The 23,657-nt window shown below is 39.1% G+C and overlaps 1 protein-coding gene across 5 annotated transcripts in view; it reads left to right on the top strand.

The window, feature by feature from the left end:
* Positions 1-23,657, top strand: part of LOC117211790 (neurexin-3-like) — a 295,832-nt gene that overhangs the window by 44,171 nt on the left and 228,004 nt on the right. For all 5 annotated transcript variants that reach the window (XM_033456011.1, XM_033456008.1, XM_033456010.1 and 2 more), the window contains exons 3-4: positions 5,688-5,846; positions 12,837-12,989. In XM_033456011.1, the coding sequence (XP_033311902.1) occupies positions 5,688-5,846; positions 12,837-12,989 (312 nt within the window). The remainder of the gene's footprint in view (positions 1-5,687; positions 5,847-12,836; positions 12,990-23,657) is intronic.

Here is a 23,657-nt window from a genome sequence, read left to right as displayed (position 1 = left end):
CCTGGCTCGTGGCGAAACCAGCGTAAAACTTTTTAATTAAGCCAATCAATCCGGTCTGGATTTCGTACGGTAATTCTCAGAATCCAACGCGAACAGGAAACGAAATTCTGTGTGGTACACTCGCAGGATATTCTTAAGGCGAGCGTAGAATCGGCAAGGTCCAAGCAAGAGTTTCGAATTTTAAGCAATTTCGCGTATTCTTCGTACCGATTTGCTTCTTCTCGGGGTTCTATTGTAATAATTTGCTCCGCCGATGATGAATTAACTCGCAACTATCGTGCAGTAAATGGGAAAATCGCGAGGAAAACGTGGCGAGACCAATTTCTTCGATTTTTTCGTTCTCAGTGACTCGCTAGGTTCGCAGATACGTTTCTCGAAAATAGGCGACGAATTTATCAAATTTTGTAGACTATGAAACGCAGAGTCGTCGAAGAACGCGAGCCTAACGTCGAAACCGAATAAAAGGGGAATTTTTGTAAAAGAAAAATTCATTGTTGAATTTCAAAATCTTCTCTCGTTTATCTACTAAATTCGTACGGGTTAGGTTTCTATTTTATGAAATGATTATCGTTTTCTATAAACAGAAAGACAGTAACCTCATGACGTAGTGACAAAGCGACTAGAACGAAACGCTAGAAATTCCGAATCTTTTGGAACGAGCTATTAACTAAATTAGTTACGTTCGTTTTGACAAATGGATTCAATCTGACGGACAATTTGTATTATTTTTTGTTCGTCTTTTCCTAAAGATTTAATATGTCACTGATGAATCACATGTATTTGCGTCTATTGTCCCTTTCGTGTTCGCTGACAGGCGCGGTAATTAATTTTTATAATTCAATGTCAGCGAAATAATTATTTTTCTGGGCCGATAGATTGATCAACGCAGGAAATCGAGGTACGTGTCTTCAATTTATATCAATTTACAGGTGAAACTGAACGAAAAATTCCCTCGTTTAATGTTTCTACCTCGCTAACCCCCTCCCAGGGGTGTGCTGTGTTTAGTGTTTTCTACGCGATAAAACACGTTCTTTAATTTCACGTTGTTCCATTCTGTTTCAACGCTTCGATATCTTCATCGACGTCGAGATTCAAATTCTAAATATTCCATTGCGTTATCGTTTAATTCGTCGCAAATCCACGAGACGCCATAGCCAAATGAAATTTAATCCTTTCAAACTTCCAGCTCGAAAACTGCCTACAGAATGCAAAATCTTCCACATAGAATCGATACTCAACCACTATCCTTCATCGCAATCAAGATAATTTTCCAAACTACCACATCAAGTGCAAAATGTGGCACGTAGAGTGGTTGCTCCGCCTTGTATCCCAATCGACGCAAATTTTCCAAAACTCCATAGAAAATCCAAAAGCTTCCAGACAAGATCGTCGCATCGGCGCTACTTCTCCTCCCAACTGTCGTAACTCTGGCAAAGCCTCGCGTGAAAAGGGCACTTCACGACCACGTACCGAGTCCCCCAAAATGCCCCATACGAGATTACTGTCTTGTGGCTGCTTTTCATGCCAATTTGCAGAAGGAGAAAAAAGTCTGGATCGTCCAATCAAAGAAAGAAGAAAAAGGCACAAGGTCTCGGAAAATCCGTCGCGTAAGATCGTTGGAGCTGTCGTTTCTCTCGACTATCGTCATGCTGAGCAAAGAAGAAGCCCGGGGCAACCGAGGGAAACTGTGACGGCCCCCATAAAGTTTAGCATTTAGACAAGAGGCTCTTCTCGCGGAGCGCAACGTCGAGTAGTCCATTACGAGCTGAAGGGAAGGCGTCGATAGTCGTTATCCGCCGGTTATCCCATTCCTTTTTCTTTTTCGCAGTCTCTTTCCGTTAAAAGCGAACAGCGTGAGAGCGAGATCTCCTCGACGCACTCCTGCCACACCGTAGCAGCACCTTCTAACGCCATCCACGGTGGTTTCTTCTTACGGGGTAGCTACGAGGTTCGTTGCTCGTAATTAGGCTGCTCTGGAGGATGCTCTTCCGTGGGCCAGCGGCCGAGCAGCGATCTCCTCATAATTCCCGGGTTCTTATCTTCTCTTGGCCGTTCCTTCGCGAGCAAACAAATCCACCGCAGATGGAGAGAGGCGGCGTGATAAAATTAAGGGGAAGAGAACAGTTCGTTAAGGGGCTGGCGGGAACGTTCAGCTTCCTCGAAAGGCGGCTGCCAAGCTCGAGTGCTGCATTACGGTGTTTACCGTTGCTCGGTGGCTCGTCGGATATTGTACGGCGATCCTGATGGCTCTCCACCGAGAACTTCTCGGCCACTTGCTTCCTGTCTGCTCCTCGCGCGCCAGCTCCAGCAGATCGTCGACGCGTGTCGGATTTCTCGTGTCCGATGAGCTCGCGGTACGCGTCGTTGCGATCGACGATCCAGTTGTTGTTGATTCGCGGCTTTGTTACTTCTGTTTATTTGCTACTTTAATTTTGCCTACTTTAACGTTGCATCGCTGGATACTTTACTATCCACTACTAGTTAAATTCCATTGATCCAAATTAAAAAATCCATTACTAGTTAAATTAATTAGCAAGTAATTTAATTTAATGATAGCAAAGTAGAGTAATAAATAAATTATTAGCGAACCGTAGTAGTGGCAATTTTTAACGTTGCAATTTGCTTTGTTGGAACCGAGACGCAAAGTTTACCGAAATAATCGATACATTTTTTGAAAAACCCGCCATTGGCGGAATGTTTGCTTTCTGAATTTCATTTCTATCACTTTTCGTTACAATATTTTTACAACCGTTTGCAGCTCTACGATTATATAACATTCTTTTTTTTATTTCTACTCATAGAACAAACTGGTGAAATTTGATCGTTGGAAACGCGCGCGCTTTGTATTATTTCGCGCTGGAAACCGCGACAGATCGAAGTATATTTCGCGATAACGTTCAACTTTTCCAAATTTGTTGTATTATGTTTTCACACTTGACCTGGACGATGTTATCCAAGTCACTCGCGTGTCTGAACATTTTTCAGTCCATGAAATTTATCTTTGTTTTAATTATTCCAAAAAATGCAATAAAAAGTGGGTCACCGGTGAAAATTTAATAAAAGCAGGCACTTGCCTTCTCGTTTTCTTTTTCTATCCCTTTTTCGACATTCACCGACTCAACGAAATATTTATACTCAGCCTTTGTAATAATATACCGGTGTGATTGATGGACTTTGCAGGACTATGATAAAGGAAACAACTGGAATTGCGCGAAATCGTAGAACTCGTGCAGCAAGTAAATTGTTAGCTGTTTGAGCAGCAACTTCTGTTGTACGAGGCAATGAGTTTTGGCGCAGTCGTAAGAGTTGATTTATGGAACGATGTATAGCGTTGCGGTCTGACGAACTTACATGCAGATTCTGGGTCGCCGTGTATTGGGAAGAAGCATTCATATTTCTTGTGGCAAGCATCTCAAAAAATATGAACGTTGTATGCGAAGCAGTAGTAGATCGTTTCGTGACAAACGACCATAATCAGCCGTAGTAACGAAAGAGTCGAAATCGCGTCCTATTGCTATCGATATTTCGCCTAACATCGCGGAAAACTGCCGGACATACGACTGATAATTGTACCATCAGCATGTTTTATGACCTCTGATAAAGTTCTAGCTATGATGCGTGTGAAATAGCCGAGCATTTTTCCAATAAAACTCCAGTCTGCAGCCTGAAGCATTCGCGAAATTAATACAATTCACGTAATCGTAAATAAGGCACGTTTACATGTACAATATTTCGTACACACGCATCTATGCTACTAACCAGTTGGCTGTTCCTGACGAGTATACTCGTCACGAAGAAGTGGCAAAGAAAGAATAAAACAGTCATTTCATTGCGACTTAATTCAGTGTTACAACAGCCACACATACTCTGTGTTTGCGTAATTAACACATTACTGTGTACATTGTAGATCAGCGTTCTGGCAATAGTGTTGCATCTGATGACCATAAATCTCGTCCCTGGTGGTTCATTTTCGTAATACATTTTTCGCAACTGACTCTCGAATATTTGTTGAGCGTTGCAGATTACCAGGAACGTGAAACGTTTATGCTTATCTAATTTTCTATGGAATAAATAAACTGTCTTTTCTTTTCTATCTTCTGGCGTTCAGTGTGTTTCAGGCATTCGTTAACGTGCAGTTCGCGGAATAGTATCTGGTCGAAGTTGATGTGAAAATTGCTAGTTTCTTTGTTCCTCGACTGAGGATAGTTAATGAGCAAGGAGAAAGATATTAACCGCAACACGAAATAGCAACCGCTCGTTTTTCTTTTCAATCTATTTATCCGCGTCGTGAGGGTAAGATTGACCCTCCTTAATGGCAAATTATATTCTCGTTAGACTGGGTTTACGGTTGTCGTCGGCGGTTTTGCCTTAATAATTCATTATACGCTACATAGATGTTGCAGATTAAATTACGTATAAAGTAAGCAACATCTATCACGTTCTATCATTTAACATCCTAATTCGATAAAACGTTGCAGACTAAAATCTGCAACGTGCAGCGTTCTTGGATTATTGTGTGCAGCATGTTTTTACATTAGTGTGCGTAGTATGTGACAGCTTAGATATTATTCAAAATACCGCAAATAAATTATCTTTACGCCATGGATTGTAATGTAAGTGGGAGAACGATGGTAGCAACGATTTCCTTAGCCGATATTCTTTTCTTTTCGTTTCTCCTTCTGAGGGTTCATTTCTGACAGTTCAATTAGAAATATACACGCGAATTCCTCGAATATAAATTGAACGAAGAAATAATTGTTACGAGAGAGAGGATTGTTACAGCTTCTAATTTATTGCCTATAATCAGTTCGCGTGCAAATAAAATTATCTGTAATGGACTATAGTAATACGGATAAAATTACAGAGCTTCTATTTTATAATTTTCATCTCCGACGACGAAAAAAGAAGCACAGAAGGGGCACAAAAAATTCCTAATTGAGTAGACGACTGTCCCATGAATATTTTAATATCTTAAATATTCTAATATTATGACCGAAATTTTTTTTAGAGTTTCAGGAAGAGTAAAGGAACACGTGTATATTTATTCCAAGAAACAAACATAAAGAGAATTCTGATAATACGAGATTGCACGATAACGTAGCGAGCTTTGAAACTGTTGCTCTGTAAAACACAGGAAATACGTTCTTTCTCTGTACTCTTCCACTAATATTGTTAATCCTCCAAATTATTATTAATTTTTAATTTAATATTTTTTGTATTAACAAAAATATTCTCTCTACAAATTACACTCCCAAATCTTGTACGATTAATCGTACAAAAAGTAGAAAAAGGAAACAAATCTTATCCCCAACAAAAAAAAAAAAAAAAAAATACATAAAAGAAGCAGGAAAAAATTGCCAACTGAAAAGAGCATAGACAACGCGAGTACACGGCAATTGTCCCGTGGAGAGCAAACGTTACGAGGTCGACGAAATTTCAGTCGAAATTTCACTCGTGTCCAGGCGAATTCTTTTGAATCGAAAGCCGACATCGACCGATGAGATTTAATCTGTCGCGCGAAACCGCGTTCGCGACAGGCCGAGTTGGCTGTGCTTTAATCCAAAATAGGGACCTATCGAGTGAATGAGAGAGAGAGAGAGAGAGAGAGAGAGAGGTTTTTAAGCCAGCGACGCCGCCGTAACTTTCGAGAAAGCCCTGACGAACTTTGGCCCCATTGCTTGTTGCAGCTGTCCGCCATCGTCGATGGGATTTACGCGGAACACGGCCACACTGCGGGCTCGTTCACACATTTGGCGAGCGATCGACTGTTGGTGGGCGGTGGCGCCGACGCGAGATCCCTGCAGGGCGCCAAGGGGATCAACAACTTCGTTGGATGCCTGAGGAAGGTAAGCGAGATCCGTTCGTTCCGCGTGATCCACTTTAACCTGCCGCGATTTATTTAGCAAACGTAACTGTCCGGCCGTGAGTCGCGGAACAAGGTACGCTACTATCGAAAAGTACAGCGGCAGTTTCTTGCGGAAGAGAAATAAGTCTAATTCAACGTTATTCGACTCGTGGGCTTCGGGTTCAGCAAGCCTCTCTATAAGAGTTTCAGGTTAATTAGCGATTTTATGTAGTTAACGATTTCTGCGACGATCAAAGAGTACTTGGAAGAGCAGCTAAATTGAAGAATTCAAATTGAGTCCACTAAAACTATTATTATCGCGTGGCTCTTAACACGATTACACACGTAGAATCGAATGTATGTGAAGAATTAATATGCAGAGAAATATAATAAAAATTCTCCATTTGGTGGACTGGAACTTGAAGAGGTTTTCGGAAACGACGATTAAGATAATCGTTGTTTGACTTTATATAATCGAAATGAATCGCGTCTCAAGAAAGCTCGAAAGCTCTGACTACGGACGATGCAAGAAGCAGCGCTTACCGAAACACGGCTGTTGGTTGGAAATTCTCGTTCGTGTGAATTCAGAAAAGGGGTGAAATATTAAAACGGGGGTGCGTTTGTCAAGGAAATTTATACGATAGCTAGCTCGTCCCTGTCTTTTCCTTTCTCCAGTGGAGAAGTGAAGTAAAGAATGGGCTCGATACACGACGGTACAAAGAAAGTCACGCGAGTGGATTCTTTTTCTTTTTTCTTTTTCCGAACGATGCCGGAAGTTTCATTTAACGCGGCAGCCACTGGATTTTCGACTGGTGTCCCATCTCTCCGGGGAAATATCCTGGTTCTGTCGTTTCCCCGTTGGATAGCATTATTTGCTTAATGACGCACGGATGATGCAAAGAGATGATCGATACTTGGCCACGAATAGCCGGAGCATTCGAATTTAATTTTATGTTCCTAAGAAATTGCCGGCTATAAATGTTCATAAAAATGATGTTATCGGCGAGAGCTGAAAGGCAACCAACATTCGTCCGTATCTCCAGGACGAAATGAGATACAGCTGCGCGTGAACGCTCGCAGCTCTGTAGAGCTACAGTGAACGTGAGAAGCATTCGTAGGATAATTAATTTCAACGAACGTATCGTACAACGTCGTTGATTTAGAAGATTCTTACAGATACAAAATATGTATCCTTGCAAGTCTGCAGTATAATTTTCATAAAAAAAGAGGAGTGGAATATCTATATCCTTTGTGAGAATATTAACAAATATCTAAGAAATGGCAGAAATATATACTTAATTAATATTGTTTAAAATTAGAAGCACATGAAGCTGATAAAGGTTATCTAATATACAGGGGAGAAAATTAATAAGTTTAATTATTTGTATACTTACAGATACAAAATATGTATCCTTGCAAGTCTGCAGTATAATTTTCATAAAAAAAGAGGAGTGGAATATCTACATCCTTTGTGAGAATATTAACAAATATCTAAGAAATGGCAGAAATATATACTTAATTAGTATTGTTTAAAACTAGAAGCAGATGAAGCTGATAAGGCTTATCTAATATACAGGGGAGAAAATTACTAAATTTAATTATTTGTATACTTACAGATACAAAATATCTATCCTTGCAAGTCTGCAGTATAATTTTCATAAAAAAAGAGGAGTGGAATATCTATATCCTTTGTGAGAATATTAACAAATATCTAAGAAATGGCAGAAATATATACTTAATTAGTATTGTTTAAAACTAGAAGCAGATGAAGCTGATAAGGCTTATCTAATATACAGGGGAGAAAATTAATAAGTTTAATTATTTGTATACTTACAGATACAAAATATGTATCCTTGCAAGTCTGCAGTATAATTTTCATAAAAAAAGAGGAGTGGAATATCTACATCCTTTGTGAGAGTATTAACAAATATCTAAGAAATGGCAAAAATGTATACTTAATTAGTATTGTTTAAAATTAGAAGCACATGAAGCTGATAAAGGTTATCTAATATACAGGAGAGAAAATTACTAAGTTTAATTATTTGTATACTTTACTTTTATTTGTATACTTCCTTTCGATTTTATTATGGCTCGTATGCAGTTGCATTGAATTTACCAAATTCTGAAACTACTTGAATTACTCTCATTTTTCCTAAGCTCTCTTTAAATCGTTTCTTGATTTGATTTTTTTCGTTTTCGTATAATGTCCGTTTAAGCTAGAAAAATTTAGCAAATGTCCAGCTGGACAAATTGTAAAGTACGAATTAAATAATAAAAGAAAAATAATAAATAAACGCTTAAAAACACCTCCAAAATATATGAGGACCGCGTGAAGCTTACGATACCGAGTCAGCATATCTCATCAAGAAACGTTGTATTTCGTAGCTAATGAATCAGATAGAAAGTTGGCTACTTTTTAACAAATAGCCTCGTGGTGATATATTACGCACATACGCAGTAAGTGCGAGGCATGTACAGTATGTTTTGCATATGTTGGTACACATAAGTATGCAGAACATATGGACTATGGAAAAAATGCAAAGTAGAAAACGAATTTATATAATCTTCTAATCGCACAACGTATTTCTATCCAGATTTCGTTTCTCTATTTGCATTCTGCAAAAATATGCATCAACATTAGCATGCAAGATCAGATATTAGCAATTTGGAGCGGAATTTTCATCGCGAATATTTATGCATATTTATATTATATTTTAGACACACAGACGGAGAATGGAAATATCGATGAAAGAACATTCTATTTTCTACGTGCATGTTCATCAGTTTGCAAAGTATACTCGGTACAAATATACGCAGAAACACGATCTACTCGCCGTAAGTTCCTTCATACAGTGCTGCGAATAATTAGAAACGCACACATTTTCTGCGCTATTTCTTCGATTTATCGTATTGCATTGGCAACCAAGTGATTGCGGATTTTGTCAATATCATCTAATGATAAAATCCGCGATCAATTAGTTGCCAAACCACTGACAGTGTTTCGCTGTTCACGCAGCGAAGAGGCCAATTTCAACAGGAAATTTAATCTTCGATAGACTTGGAAAAACATTTGACAATTTGACACTATAAACGATCTTTGCTTTAATTCTACGAAAAATCGAACAATGAGATTGTCTTTACAATTTACAATTACTCGCGCCACTGTATAACACGTCAACGAAACTGCGTCTACTTTAATGTTCGAGGCGCGCAGTCTAAATACGACAGAAACGTTCGTCATTCGCTGAATAACATTCCCTCGGATCGTCTTTCCAGCCAGGAAATTTCACTTGCGCGAATTCGAATTCATGGCCGGCTAGAATATTCTGTAGTGGAATTTAAACACGAGCCCAGCAGCTCAGAAATAATACCGTGTGTCGCGGTTTCGATGGTTTCGTGCCACTTGCCGGAGACAACTCGCATAGCCAAGCCGATTCACTCGCTCGCCTATACCGTCGTCCGTTAATGTTGGCCAAAGTTGGCGTATTCAGTCACAGGTCTGTCAGAAATCTTAATGAGGTCTTAGCACTTTGATCGTCGCGTTTCAACCATAAAGGATCGTTACATAGACGTTCGCCTGGCCGAAATCGCCGATTCGCTTTGAACTTTGTAAGATAATGTTGGACGTACAATAGACGTGTTCGCTAGAAGCTTCTGGCACATCTAAGTGAAGTTTATAGCTCGATTTTCGATGCCTAAAACTCGTATACACATGCTCATTCTATAGTGAGCAGATTTTTCTATCCGATTTTCTACGTTTCCCTAGCCACGTGAAAGTTTAGCACGAAATGACATGAAGTTTAATATATTAGGTTACCCGAAATGTTTCTTTCGTTTTATCAGGAAATAATAGACGCACAATGTTTTTTGTTTTATATTAGTTTATTTATAATAGAAATAGAACGAACTTAATTCGATAAAATAATATAAAACAGAAATTCTTACTTATCAGCTTATCAAACGAAAGAAACTTTTCGGACAACCTAATATAACTTGCACTTAATCGGATAGTGTATGAATATGGTAGATAAGAACACACGATTCGTTAAATGTTCTTTCGACAGCGTTAACAGTTTTTTAATTACAGTCAGATCATTGCGCGAGCCATTAGAAATCAAAACAGTGTTCTACTGCGAGGACACAAGAATTCTACACTTATTTACACCTAGCTGTTTATGTGCATCTTTCTTATTGAGATACGTATAATTTTCTGTGCTGTACTGGGTTAAATGCGTTAGTAGAGATACTTGTATGTGGGTGTCAGTGTGTGGAGGTATGTGTGTGCGCGGCATCTCGAAGACAAAGGAATGTAAAGTGTTCAGTTGGTATGGAAGAAAATGCTGAGACGCGTGCAAGTGTGTATCGATGAATATCTTAGCAATCGTCCATAAAATAAATATATAACTATTCTAATATTAATTCCAAGCGTAAATTTAGTGTTCCTGTAACATTATTTCCGCTATCAAGATCCACAATTGTCAACATTTTTACGAACTGTATCGAATATAAATAAATATATCCACAGCCTAGTCGCCATAGAATTCATAGAATAGTATCGATGAATATCTTAGCAATCGTCCATAAAATAAATATATAACTATTCTAATATTAATTCCAAGTGTAAATTTAGTGTTCCTGTAACATTATTTCCGCTATCAAGATCCACAATTGTCAACATTTTTACAAACTGTATCGAATATAAATAAATATATCCACAGCCTAGTCGCCATAGAATTCATAGAATAGTATCGATGAATATCTTAGCAATCGTCCATAAAATAAATATATAACTATTCTAATATTAATTCCAAGTGTAAATTTAGTGTTCCTGTAACATTATTTCCGCTATCAAGATCCACAATTGTCAACATTTTTACGAACTGTATCGAATATAAATAAATATATCCACAGCCTAGTCGCCATAGAATTCATAGAATAGTATCGATGAATATCTTAGCAATCGTCCATAAAATAAATATATAACTATTCTAATATTAATTCCAAGTGTAAATTTAGTGTTCCCGTAACATTATTTCCGCTATCAAGATCCACAATTGTCAACATTTTTACAAACTGTATCGAATATAAATAAATATATCCACAGCCTAGTCGCCATAGAATTCGTGCACTTTCTTGAAAATACGTCTAAGATGTAACGAAACTTCGCCTGCTTGAACGATCCACGCGCAGGCTAAATACAATAGAAACGTATCATTTGGCGAATAACTGCCTTTAGGTTCCAGTTTCCAGCGCTGCAATCGTGTTGTGTACATCGTGTTACGTTACACGGTGCACTGATAGCGAGCATTAACATTCACCTAAATTTTTAACATGTAACCGGTGTTCATCCTCGGCGAAGAAATTATTACAAAAATAAATAAATATCGGTGTTGTGAAAATTTCCGTATCTGGAGAAGAACGTCGATATCGTCATATTTTCACAGATACGATAACGTAACAAACATATGCGCGTAATTGTCAAAATTTTGTAATTTTGTTTCACACAAACGCCACTCTCCGCAAATTCCTTCATCGTTTCGATGAAATTAACGAAAATTGCCAACACATTGAACGTCGTTACTTGCAACCAATTACATCGATCGATTATCCCCCTCAGTATTTTTTTCTTTTTTCATTAGTGCCCGATAAGCGGTGGATCGATTAATTAGCTTGATTGCATTGTTTATGCAAGGGATGAAAAAGCTGGCGCGTAAATCTGACAGAAAAACGAGCGAATTTTAACTATCCGCCGCGGTTTCAACCTTCCTGATAAATAACATTTCGCCTCTCCAGCGGATACTAAATCGCAATTCTCCGCGTTCGATAAAAGACATAAATCATGGCTAATACGTAATTACTATGTTAATGCGTACGTTAATAATCTCGTAACTGGATTTATCTTTCAATTCAGCCTGTTCACCTGTCCAGCGATTCGCAACAAAAATACGCGATATCCGATCCCATTCTCTTCGTCCACTTATTGTTACGTAAATTCTCATTGCTATCTTTATCGCTTTTACGGTTGTTGCTATTTCATCCGATTTCTAAGCAACGTTTAATGACGAGGCAAACGTCGAAATATTTTTACGAGCCGCGATACGATTTCATTTTATCGCTTGCTTCTTCCTTTCTTCTTCTCACTTCGTATTCTTTGGGATTATCGGTGGCGGATGAAATATCGCGAAAGGAATATCTTTAGCCGTGTTGAAATAATCCTAAATTCTCCTCGTATATCGTATATTCCTAAATAATCGTAGATTCTCCTGAACAGATATTATTACACAAATACGAGATAAATGCAGGATGCTTCAACTTCGTATTTTAAGGATCAAGACTGTGAGAAGGACGCTCACGTAGTCGCACAATCAAATACAAAAGTAGTAGAATTTTCAAACTGTTCTCCCACAAAGTACCAGCTTGTCGTGTTATATATTTTACTCTTATTGTATATTATATTTTACTCTTGGTTAATAAATTGAAATATTGCCGATTATTTGACAACATAAAATTGCTTGCAACAAATTGCTGTGGATTTTTATGCAAATTCGCATTTCCGAAAATATAATGAGAAACGTAGGACCTCGGTGCGAAATTGTTCCACTATAGAAATTACACTACACTTGAAAAATCCGCAATCCAATCGCCGCTAATCGTAAAAATCTTTTGCAACCGTTGTAATCAAACGTTGGAATGTTTCGCAAGAAAGAAAATTACCGACCACCTAATTATCATACAGGTAACCGTACACTAACGAACGGCGCGTACGATGCGGCGAAATGAATTTCGCTCGAACCTCCGTATCAACCTCCTCTCGAAACGCACGCACACGCTTTTTCCGGGTCGATAATGCCCGAATACCGGCGTTTCCCAAATTCGCGCTTTGTTCCCCGAAGGCTTTGCATCGCGATATTAAAATCCGGTTACAGCGCATCCGGCGCGATCGAGATAGCCCGGCCGATGTAATGAAAATGTTTTTCCACCCTTTTTGCAGGTCGAATTCGTGGCGGAGGGGGTGAAAATGGAGCTGATCGACGCGGCCAGGAGCGGAGCCGCGGGCGCGGCCGCCTGGGGCAAAATGGATTTCCATTGTCGGGAGCCCAGAGCCTCGGACCCAATCACCTTCACCACCAGGGACTCTCATCTCGTGAGTATTTCCCGCCGTATTATTTCGTCATGAAAAATAAGAAATATCCCTCGTGCAACGTCGACAAATCCCAATGCCAAGTACGAATGGAGGGGCGGCAGCATCGAGAAAATTACTCTGCTCGTTTCTCTCTGATGGTGTTAACGAACGAATCGCGCGTGTAGTCCCTGGTGTATCTACTTTTTAACTCTTTGCGTTTGAGCCATTCGTTGGATTAATCTTCGTTCCACTATTTCTTTCGATAGACTCTCGCGATTCTCGTTAATTTCTTCCTTTTAATTAATGTTATTTTGTTCTTCGCTGTTTTTCATTTTTTCTTAGTTGTTGTACATTTGAGGGTCCGGCCGAAAAATAATTGTTCGACTAATTTTTAATAATTTTCAAACTCCACTTGCTCGCGAACGAAGAAAACGTTATCCTATGTTCTTTTATTTTTCCATAAACAATCACGTTATTCCTATTTTACGTGTTATTTGCATATTGCGGACTTTGTACATATATTGTTTCTTTTTCCTTCTTTTAAGGGGAAATGTTATTGCACATGGAGGTTTCGATTTTGTCCAGCGACGAGTCTTGCGTTTAATTTCTTCATTTTCCTCAATATTCTATCGCTTTGTGTTCCAGACACTCGTCGAATTAATTTTTTACATTGCTCGTTTTAGTAAAATTAAAGTATTTCATAGTCTTTTTCTTCCTCTCTTTCGTCCATTTCATTTTACAGTTCTCGTTTCTCGTATTACCGTTATTAATATGCTATTTTAAAGAGATTGTCGATTGGAAATGGATTTCCAGAGGTCGGATATCGTGTCGGGCGACGAACATCGAACAGTTTACAATAGTTTTATGGACGCGATGGAATGTCGATTACGTAAATATTATTTGACCGGTGGCTGAAAAAAGCGTGCGAGCTAAACGCAGTGGTATATTCGTGACAACGTAGTATGTAAATTTCGTTCCAAGTTGTTTATATTTGGAAACTAGCGTGAACCATACGTGGACAGCATTGCTTTCCTTTATGCAACGAATGTTACGTTCGATCAGCTCGAATCGATGTTGTTTCACTCGAGTTCCTGTCACGCTGTCAATTTAAAATTGCCATTCTAGCTGTCTTTATATATCATTCGTTTCTGTAAAAAGCGATACGATCCAGCAACCGATAGTCTGTCGACGATAATGTTCAGAAAATTTTGTCTATTGGCAATTTTTCAACCTACGACACATTCGTTGCCGATGTAATTTCTCCGCGAGAACAGTCGACTGCGATTGATACAAATTAAAAATCAACTTACGCCTGCGATATGAAAACGCGATGTACATTTCGATCGATCTGTTCGCTTGAAAACCTTTCGTACTTCTACGATTTATGAGAAACGTTCTCCGTTTAATCGCATGAACGAAACGTGTGTTCGAAATTTGTGGGATTTCGTATACACGTGGTGACTTGGCAACTAAGTAATTGCGGATTCTGTCATTAGATGACAATAACAAGATCCGCAATTTCTTAGTTGCCAACCGCTCGCGTTGATTTAAGTTACAGTTGACAAAGCGGACAAAGTTGATGAACTTTTCGATAAGCGCGCGGTAGAAAGATTTTTCATTTTTATTTGGCTGTATTTTACAATCAATTCTCATTGAGAATTTGAAGTAAATGGAAGAAAGATGACGTAGACAATTTGTTCGTAGCTTGGCTAGAAACCCGTTCTTACGATTCTATGTGATTAAAATAAATTGCAATGCCTTTAGTCCGAGGGAAACGACGCGATCGGATATTCTACAAATTTCCCTCTTTCGATAATTCATCGGCCTTCTACGTCCGTTCGTTGAATATCTGGAACGTTTGGTCTAGCAAATCTGCCATACAGGAAAGCAATTACAAGAAACGATTTATCCCTCTATTATTTCCGATAATCGACATTCTACCGCACCCATAAAGTCTCATCTACGATTCCCTTTCGTCCATGATATCGCGTCAAACACGAAAGGTCGCCAAGCGTCGCGGGCATCGTTGACAAATTCTAGAAATAAATTCCGGACGACCAAACTTACGTCGTATTGTTATTCCATGCGAAATTGTCACCGAAATTACTCGATGTAGGCGCATAAATTATCGCGAGAAAGGAAATGAATTCTTGGAGCACGTGGTCGCTAAGATTCCAGGGAAGAAAGAAAATGAAAAGCAGATCGTCAAACAGAAGAAGAGGTAGAATGATTTTGTAAACGCGTTGCCGGTATTGTTACAGGCAAATTTAAAAACACGTATAGTCGAGGAACCGAAGGGTTTTCGTAATGGCTGACCTTACCGAATGACGCGTTACCAGCGTGGAAATTTAAACAGAGCGGCGTTTGAATCACGCGGTGCGGTTCGCCTGGCAAAGAGCAGAAAGCAGTTGAAACGCCATTTTCCCTTTAGTGTCTATAGCAGCGGTTCATGACTCTTCATACGATGATTGTCAAGCTCGTTTCATAGCATTCCGAACATTCTCTGCGCGTGGCCTCAGTGCTTCTCAAACTTTTCATTCCAATTACTCGATTATGACTCGCCCGACTATCAAATTCGAATTATCGATTCTGGATATTAATTTCACGTATGTGCTGTTTCTCATAATTCGGACAAACTATGGAAATGGAGATTAGCGTGACAGGGTAGCGATCCTACGCGGAGAAATGAGTCGAGAAAGAGGAATAACATTTTGTCGTTGAAGGGTTCGATTTAGAGAAAACTGAGCTTGAAAATTCGACAACGTGTACCAATCCTTGTTAAGAATCCTTTGATCGATGTAACAACATAATTGCTGCATATACAGTAGTACTGTACTCCTGCAACTAAATCATTATGCTCATCTTGCAGCGAATTACGCGAATTTTTGAAACCTTCCTAAGCCAAGACAATGTCTGCTTTTAGTTCCTCAACGCTGTTGTTAGTACGCTCGGAATTTGATGGCACAAACACGAGCAGAAAGAAAAGTTTCTTACCTCGAAACTTGCAGATAATATACGTCATTTTTCAGAAATATCTCATATTCCAAGGAAGAAATGTTATCCATTTTTCTCGGTTTAGTTTTCCATGTAAAATCACCACCCCGCCGCTCGTACCGCGATTTTTGGAACAACCTGTACAAGATGCTCGTGTTTCGTTTACTATTATTACCAGCTTAAGTATACGTTTACGTTAAATTTCAAGAGCAACGAAAGCGTAGAAGGTGTAGCTGTAGTTGGAATAATATGCAAAATAAGTAGAATGTTCAAAATACTTGCTACCGTATTTGCTACATGAAATCTCTGCTTAGCCTTCATCTGCTTAATTACATTCATAAACATACAAATTTGCATAATTGCTCTCGGTTCACTCTTTTATTTCCTTCTCTTAGGTTCATCCGCACAGAGTCCAGCACTTCAAACGCTTTCTCAGAAAAACAAATTTCTCTTCAAGTTCTACCCGTTTATTTAACAGCAATTACACTCGCAAAAATACAGATTTGCGTGGACATTGGCGGTCCAATTCCTAAGATCAGAGATCGTTCAAATCCTCGGACTCTTCTTGATATCTTCAAATTCTGTTTAACAAGATCTTTGGCCAAGTTCATAGAATTCCAGTGAAACAGTTTGAGAGACCCTGAGGCCCAGAGAAACTCGAGTCACGCGTATACTAGACGCTTTCAGAAACCATGAAACGTCGTCGTTACCATTGCAAATTCCCTTTGCTGCCATTTATGGCGAGGCGAAGGTGGCCGCCGATACGCGCTTCCTCGAAGCACGTTTCGCAGTCGCTGCTGTCGCGCTGTCTTTGTTTACGAGCGTGGCCGTTCCAGGATTATGCTGACCATCGACGTGGTTTATACGCGAGCCACCTTCGAACGCAGTTATCGACTTCGCGCCGACCTAATTCCTCGATAATCACCGACCAAACAACGAATTAGAGCAGCGGTGCTCCAGTGTACGCGTTTCGGCAGGCGCAGAACGAACGAAAGAGTTTTTTGTCGAACGTCCCGTGGGAATCTTGAGCGAGGCTACGACGCGTGGAATATCATATTACAGCGTTTATAGCGGTTGCGATAATTTGTTGTTCTTCGTTCAGTGTCGAACGATTGTCAGACAACACGTTCAACTCCAGCTTTTCGACTGTTTTGTTGAAAGACGAGACCTGCAGTGAAGTTTCACACGCGACAAGATCGAAGGGTTATGTCGTGGTGAAGTTTTGAGAAATAGCTCGGTGTCGTTTTCTTATTCGACCAGTTTGACGAGTATATGCGTCGAACAGAAGCTTTCTTTCAGTTCGTTCGACGTGCATACTCTTATTTTCGCGCTCCACGACCTAACCACATGAAAGATTTCTAAAACTAAATTCCGTAAATTCGGTTAACTGGTTTGTTAAGTAGTTTGTTTTATTACAAAGTCCTCCGAGTTTTCATCTATTTATTCTGTAGAGTTTATCAAGCTGTTTTCAATTTCGTCGTGAAATTTATTTAATTTGAGATAAAAGTTGTAACTTAGATGGATTCCATCGACGAATACCACGGGATGGTTTGGTTAACTCATTATTCAAAAATATGTTAAACACGTTAATGAAAATTGAAATGTTTAACAATTTAAATGATTGATTTTAAGCAATTGCTGGATATCGTGAATTAATCTCGACAGAAATTTCATTTAAATAATACCAAGGGCCAATAAATGTTAATTAAGCTAATCGCGAAGTACCCGGTTCCTCTGTATCGATATCACTGCCACGTTTAATACTTTTACAAACAACAGTAAATTTCTAGAAATTCTATCTAACTTCCCATAAATATTACCGTACTTATCACGTTATACCTGTTTCAGAAATAATCCACTATTCGCTACCAGTTGACAAATTATTGAAAGAAAGCGCGCCGACTAAACACCGCGAATTACCTGTTCGACGATCAATTTCTCGATCTCTGTTAATATGAGAATTTACGTGAAGTTAGACGAACAAAAGAAATTTTATCTGACGATTTTAAATTCAATTTTAGAACCGATCGTCTGACCGAGCCCGCTAAAATTAGCGTTAAATTAAATGAAAAAACAAGCGAGACGTTGCAGGCGACAAAGTCAGCTAATATTCGAATGCCAACAACCACTTTAATTGCCAAAATGTTTAAGTCGAACAAAGTGTCTCCGCTGCGCCTTCGACAGCGTCGGGCAAAGATTTACCAAAAATTTCTATTCTCGATCGTCGTTCGCCGCAACCCTTTCAAGCCCGCGCCGGAGTATGTACACGGGGGTTGATAAAATATCCGAAGCAGGAGTTGGGGATGCGGCGTGTCAGGGTGTGCACGAATTCAATTTCGCGGCGGCCTGAATACATCGGAGCGAAAGTGGCAAAAGTCCAGCGCATCCGGCGCTGGATGTCGATGCACGTGCGCGGCTCACGTTATTCGTGCGAATCGCGCGCGGATCCCGCGAGACACGAAAATGCCGCGTCATCTCCCTAAGCGGATCATACGTCTAACCCGTGTGCTCGTCGACACGCGCGTTCTCCGTCGATACGACGAGGATCCGACGACCGACGAGTCGCAGATTGAATCCGCCCTCGGCTCAGCTCGTTCATTTCGCATTTTTTCTTCGTTTCTCCTCTTACGTCTGCAGCTTTTCTTCCACGCAACTCCATGGTCGCAGGTGGTTCCATGAAATAGGACAACTACTACGATCTTTGTTTGTTGCAACGAGCAAAAGATTATCAAATTTATAATTATATTTTTCTAATTATAAAAATTATAAAAAGGATTAAGAATTCTCTGACTTTCTCATTTACGTGCGTCTAACGAGGCAGCTTAAAGCTTTTCCCGAAAAGGTGAGCATGAGCCATCGTACGAAATTGCTATGCGTCGAATTTTCGTTTGTTAAAGCTGGTTTACTGGGCAATTTCGAAACGACTCGAAGATTTTAGCTCTTCCTTTGACGCTCCACCGTGCTTTCGTCTCTGCGAACGTATAGTACTTGCGGAAATATGGTTCTGTAGGAATCATTCTTCCATAGACAAGTGTACTTATGCACAAAAGTGGGAACATTTGACAAATTTAAGAGCCTAAAGCTACTAACTTGTTCGTAAAATTTCTCCGTTTAAATCGGACAATTTAAGAATCGATGTAGTTACGAGTTCTCGTGATAACTACAGACTGGTAATCAGAGTGGAAAATAAATCTGGAAAAATATTAGGTTGTCCCATAAGAGTTGGTTTCGTGGTTTTGTGAAGACATGACAGATGCTCGACATATTTTACGATCACCTACGATCAATGAACATAAATAAATGATCGTAATAATGGAAATAGAAGAAAATGCATTGTACATAATTCGATAAAATGATATAAAATAAGAGATTATTATTTCTATTATTATTTCCTTATAAAACGAAAGAAGCTCTTGAGACAAGCTAATAAATCTTTATCCTTTGCGGCGAGATTAAATAAATTAGACGAGTGATAATGGTATGTGTAGCGGTGGAAGGACTCTAAAGGATTATGTGGACGGCTCGTGAAACCAATCCAACATTCGCCAATATCGAAATTGAAACCGGCAGAATGAAAATCCACGAACGAGGAGGAAAGGACGCGACGCGTGGCCATCCACCATTGCCATCCAATTGAAAGGCTGCGCGCAATGGAAACGAAATCGAAAAACCGTTACCCACTGCGAAAATAGTCGCATGGTCCGAAGCACGCTACAAAAAAAAAAAAAAAAGAATAAAAAACGATTATTTCTTCTTACTTTAGAAATTTGTAATGAAAAATTTTCGACGAAACCGTCGCTTAATGTTACTTGGATCCGCTGTATCAAAATGTTTCCCATGGAAGCGAAAAGAAGATAATCTCTGAAGCTCCTTCGAATTTTCACATTATCGGGATGAACCTACTTCCGCTACGTTCCTCCGGCCATTTTCCATCCAATTGCAAATGGCAATGTTGGATCGAAAAGTTGATCGACATTCTGATAATAAATTCTCTACTGTGCACACGTTTTATGTGTAACATATCGGAAGAAAAATGAATCGAAGAGAAACAATTAGTCAAAGTGTGATATTGTTTAATGAAAGAGAAGTCCAATAAGAAAAAGAATAACTTGTATTATGATTAAAAAAGGAGTAAAAAGTGTATGATATTAATTAAGAGATTATCCCATGTTTTGAATATTTCAATCACTATCACTAAACTACACTACACTAAACTACACTACACTACATTAAAGAATTCACAATTAAATAAATTTATATTCTAAATATATTTATATATAACAGATTTATATAGAAAAAATTATTCCTGAAGAATAATTATAAAGTCAGCAATGTACAACGAAAAGTTATCGAAAAGAGCGGCTCATGTATTATTTAACGTATGTGTGATATTGGCTGTAGAAAAATACAATAACATGAAACGTCAAAGAAGATAACAAGTTGGAGAAAAATGTGAAAGATTTGTTATTTGAGGTTTGAGGAAGATAGGCGAATTAAAAATAATAGGAACGCGTTTTCAAAGCTGTACGTTGGATCACGTTGTTGAACTATACTTTTAATACGAGACTCCGCAACGTTATTTATTTATTCCGGTCTGATGCAGGGGAAAATAGACAAAGCGCGCGAAGGAAGCCTCGCTGAAACGAGGAAAAGATCACTTTTGAAATAGAATTTTATTTGCAAGGCGAATCCAGTTTGTCGTGTTTCGTTTCACCGGGATAAAACTATTCCTGGCGTAGACAATTATGCAGAGAGAAACGGCTAAAAGAGCACTACCTAAATTTCCCTGCTACTTTTTAAGAACATTTTGTCAGAAATAGTTTGCATGGCTTACAATTAGACGGTGAAACATGGCGACGCGAAGGCCAGCTTCCTCGTCACCGTAGAAATCCTTGTACGACACTTTGTCGTATTTTGTTGGAAAACAGAAAGGCAAATTAAATGTAATTAAAGTGTCATAACCTGAATATGAATGTGAAATATAATTATACTACTATAGTAAGTACATTATACTACGAAACTTTCCACCATACGATAATATTGCAAGGAAAATCTAACGCTTAAAGAAAAGAATCTTTTTTCCTGTATTATGTAATTTATATATAACTTCTTTTTAATACTTTTTTAAAACCAATCATTTTCTCTCTCACGTTGCAATTAATTAATATTAATTAATATGTTCTATTCATTTAATATTATATCTGCTACTTATTCAATGGGATCAAACTTAATGATTCTTGAGGTTGATGAACTTACTTGGCAAACAGAGATGCGTCTAGTCAAGAGCAGCTGAAATTTCGTTTAACGCAATTTTCCTAAATGCCACGATACTGTAGCGATGCAGATGGCAAAGATTTACGAGCAGTGCGAAGTTGCAATGCTACACAAAGGAATGGTAAAGAGAAGATTTCAGAGACCATGTACCGTTCCCGGTTTTCTAATAGATGCTATTTCCTCTGCAATTTAAGCTTAAGAAGCTGAGCCAATGTGGACTATTGAAATTTTTGATCGCAAAATTATCAAACTCTAATTAACCTGCTGTCATCGATGCTAAACACATAGATATATATGTCGCGTTAGCGTTAGATTTAGGGGCGTGTAACGAATCTTCATCCGGACAGGCCATCGTTGTTGTACGACAGAGATTATATTTACTGGTATAAATATGATTTTTACAGAGTTCGACAAACAACCGTGGTGATTAGACACTCGAGACGTTAACGACAATGTTCTTAGGTTCAATAACGAATCCACGGTCAACGGGCTAGCTCTTTTGAAGCACAAAGTAACGTTTGCTGTGACGCTCGGTATAATACTGCGCGTAAAGACGATGTGAAAACTCTGCAAGGTGATCGCAAGAATAAAAGACTGATGGAAACTTTCCTCTCCTTACGATCGCGTTTGTTCGTTGCATATTGGCCGGGGATACCAAGAAAATTGCAGCTGCCGTTGCTAGACAGTCCCGTTTAGCGGCGACATTGCTCCTGCCCGAGGTTTGATTGTCAATACAACGCGTGTTCCATAATATTGACACTTCTCTGTTAGGTAAAAACGTCCATCCCGTGACCGTGGCTACGTTCGGCGACCGGTTGTGTCACCTCGAGCCTAAGGCCACTGTCACAAATCTCGGGCAAACATAATCGGATTGAATCATAACGACAACTTCTAAGTTTCGTTATTTAAGTACAGCTATAATAAATAGCGTAGACTAAAGTATCGGGGATCTTCCCAAAAATTCCGAAAGAAAGGCCTCAATGTCCTTTATATGCCCAATATATTATATGATCGTTTTTTCCATCGACAAGCAGTTTTTAACATATGTACATGGACGATACTTGAAAAACTGAAGCAATTTGGAAATAACAAATGGACTAAATTTATCGAAATCTTTTCGTTGGAAAATGATAATGGCAGGAAAGTAAGGTAAAGATAAGAATTAATATAAAACAAATTCTGTTACTTGTTCCTAGTGTTGTTTTAATTTGACGGTGGAAAGTAATGAATATTCAAGATTTGAGAGGAGGAATTCAAATAAATTTACCCTCCCCTCCTCCTTTTTGCTTTTTAATACAGCTGGATGTATCTAATTCCACGAGGGTGTCGAATATTACACCAAAATTCCAGAATTTCCACTCTCTTAAATTAAAGTTATGTACAAGGTTCCCACTTTGCATATTTGCATATCTCATGCAACATATGCCTTGTGTAGCACGTACGAAATTCAAGAAACTGCTCGAAAGGTTCTTATCAATCTTCCTAGTATACTACCTCGCCAACCTTGCAAAAATATAAAACGAACTTGTAGCTCGCTAACAGCTCCAAACGGAGAATCTACACAATGAAATTTCCCAAAATTTCGTTCTCCAAAACGCTGCTAAATCTCTCAATTAGAAACTCTGCAACTTCTAACCTGTTTCTCCATCTTGAGGTTTCGCTTGTTTGGCGATACATTTTTATTCGTCGATTCTTGACGATATTTAGAACCAGCGTATTTGTTGATATTAAAGAAAGAAAGAAACACGCAGGTTTCACATTGAAAAATCTAAAATCTGAGAGTTACAGAATTTTTAATCGTACGCTGAGAGGCTTAAGGAGGACGATAACCGTACGACGAAAAACGACGAAGCTGAACATTCTGAAATTCGCAGGGTTTAATTTGCAATTACGGGGGAATTTGGTGCGTTCGCGTGGGCTCCAGACGTCGTTGCGAGCAAAAGAGCTATTAATATTCCCGCGGGATCGTTGGCGTATTTTCTAGGGGCAGGCGAATTTCGAAGCGAGAAAAAATGATCATTCGATTAATTGGGAAAATCTGCATATCCATTTGTTGGTCGATGGGGTCGCAGGCGAATTCATCGCTTGTTCCACGGCCACGTACGCGCATAAGCGCACGTGGGACACGCGACCGACGCCCACTAGGAAAATGCGATTTGCATAGAGCCGTTTAATTGAGGCATCGTTTCGCATTAGCGTTTGTCATTTAACGGGGCTTGTTTTCCGAATTTCCGATGTCAATTCGTCCAACGCGCCCCGCATCTGCGCCATCTGCGTTCCTCTCCTCTTTCGGAAAACTTTCGGATGTTCGTCATCCTCTTGAAAAGCCAGATTTTCGTTCGCAGCCCATCTGCCGTCACTTTCTTCATGAAATTTCTTCATTTCAAGAATCTGATCTCGTAACTTGCAACTATCGAAGTA

This window comes from Bombus bifarius, unplaced genomic scaffold (genome assembly GCF_011952205.1).
Source record: "Bombus bifarius isolate JDL3187 unplaced genomic scaffold, Bbif_JDL3187 scf7180000008244, whole genome shotgun sequence".
Lineage (NCBI taxonomy): Eukaryota > Metazoa > Arthropoda > Insecta > Hymenoptera > Apidae > Bombus > Bombus bifarius.
The sequence above is the reverse complement of the archived record's forward strand: the minus strand, read 5'-3'. Positions and strand labels throughout refer to the sequence as shown.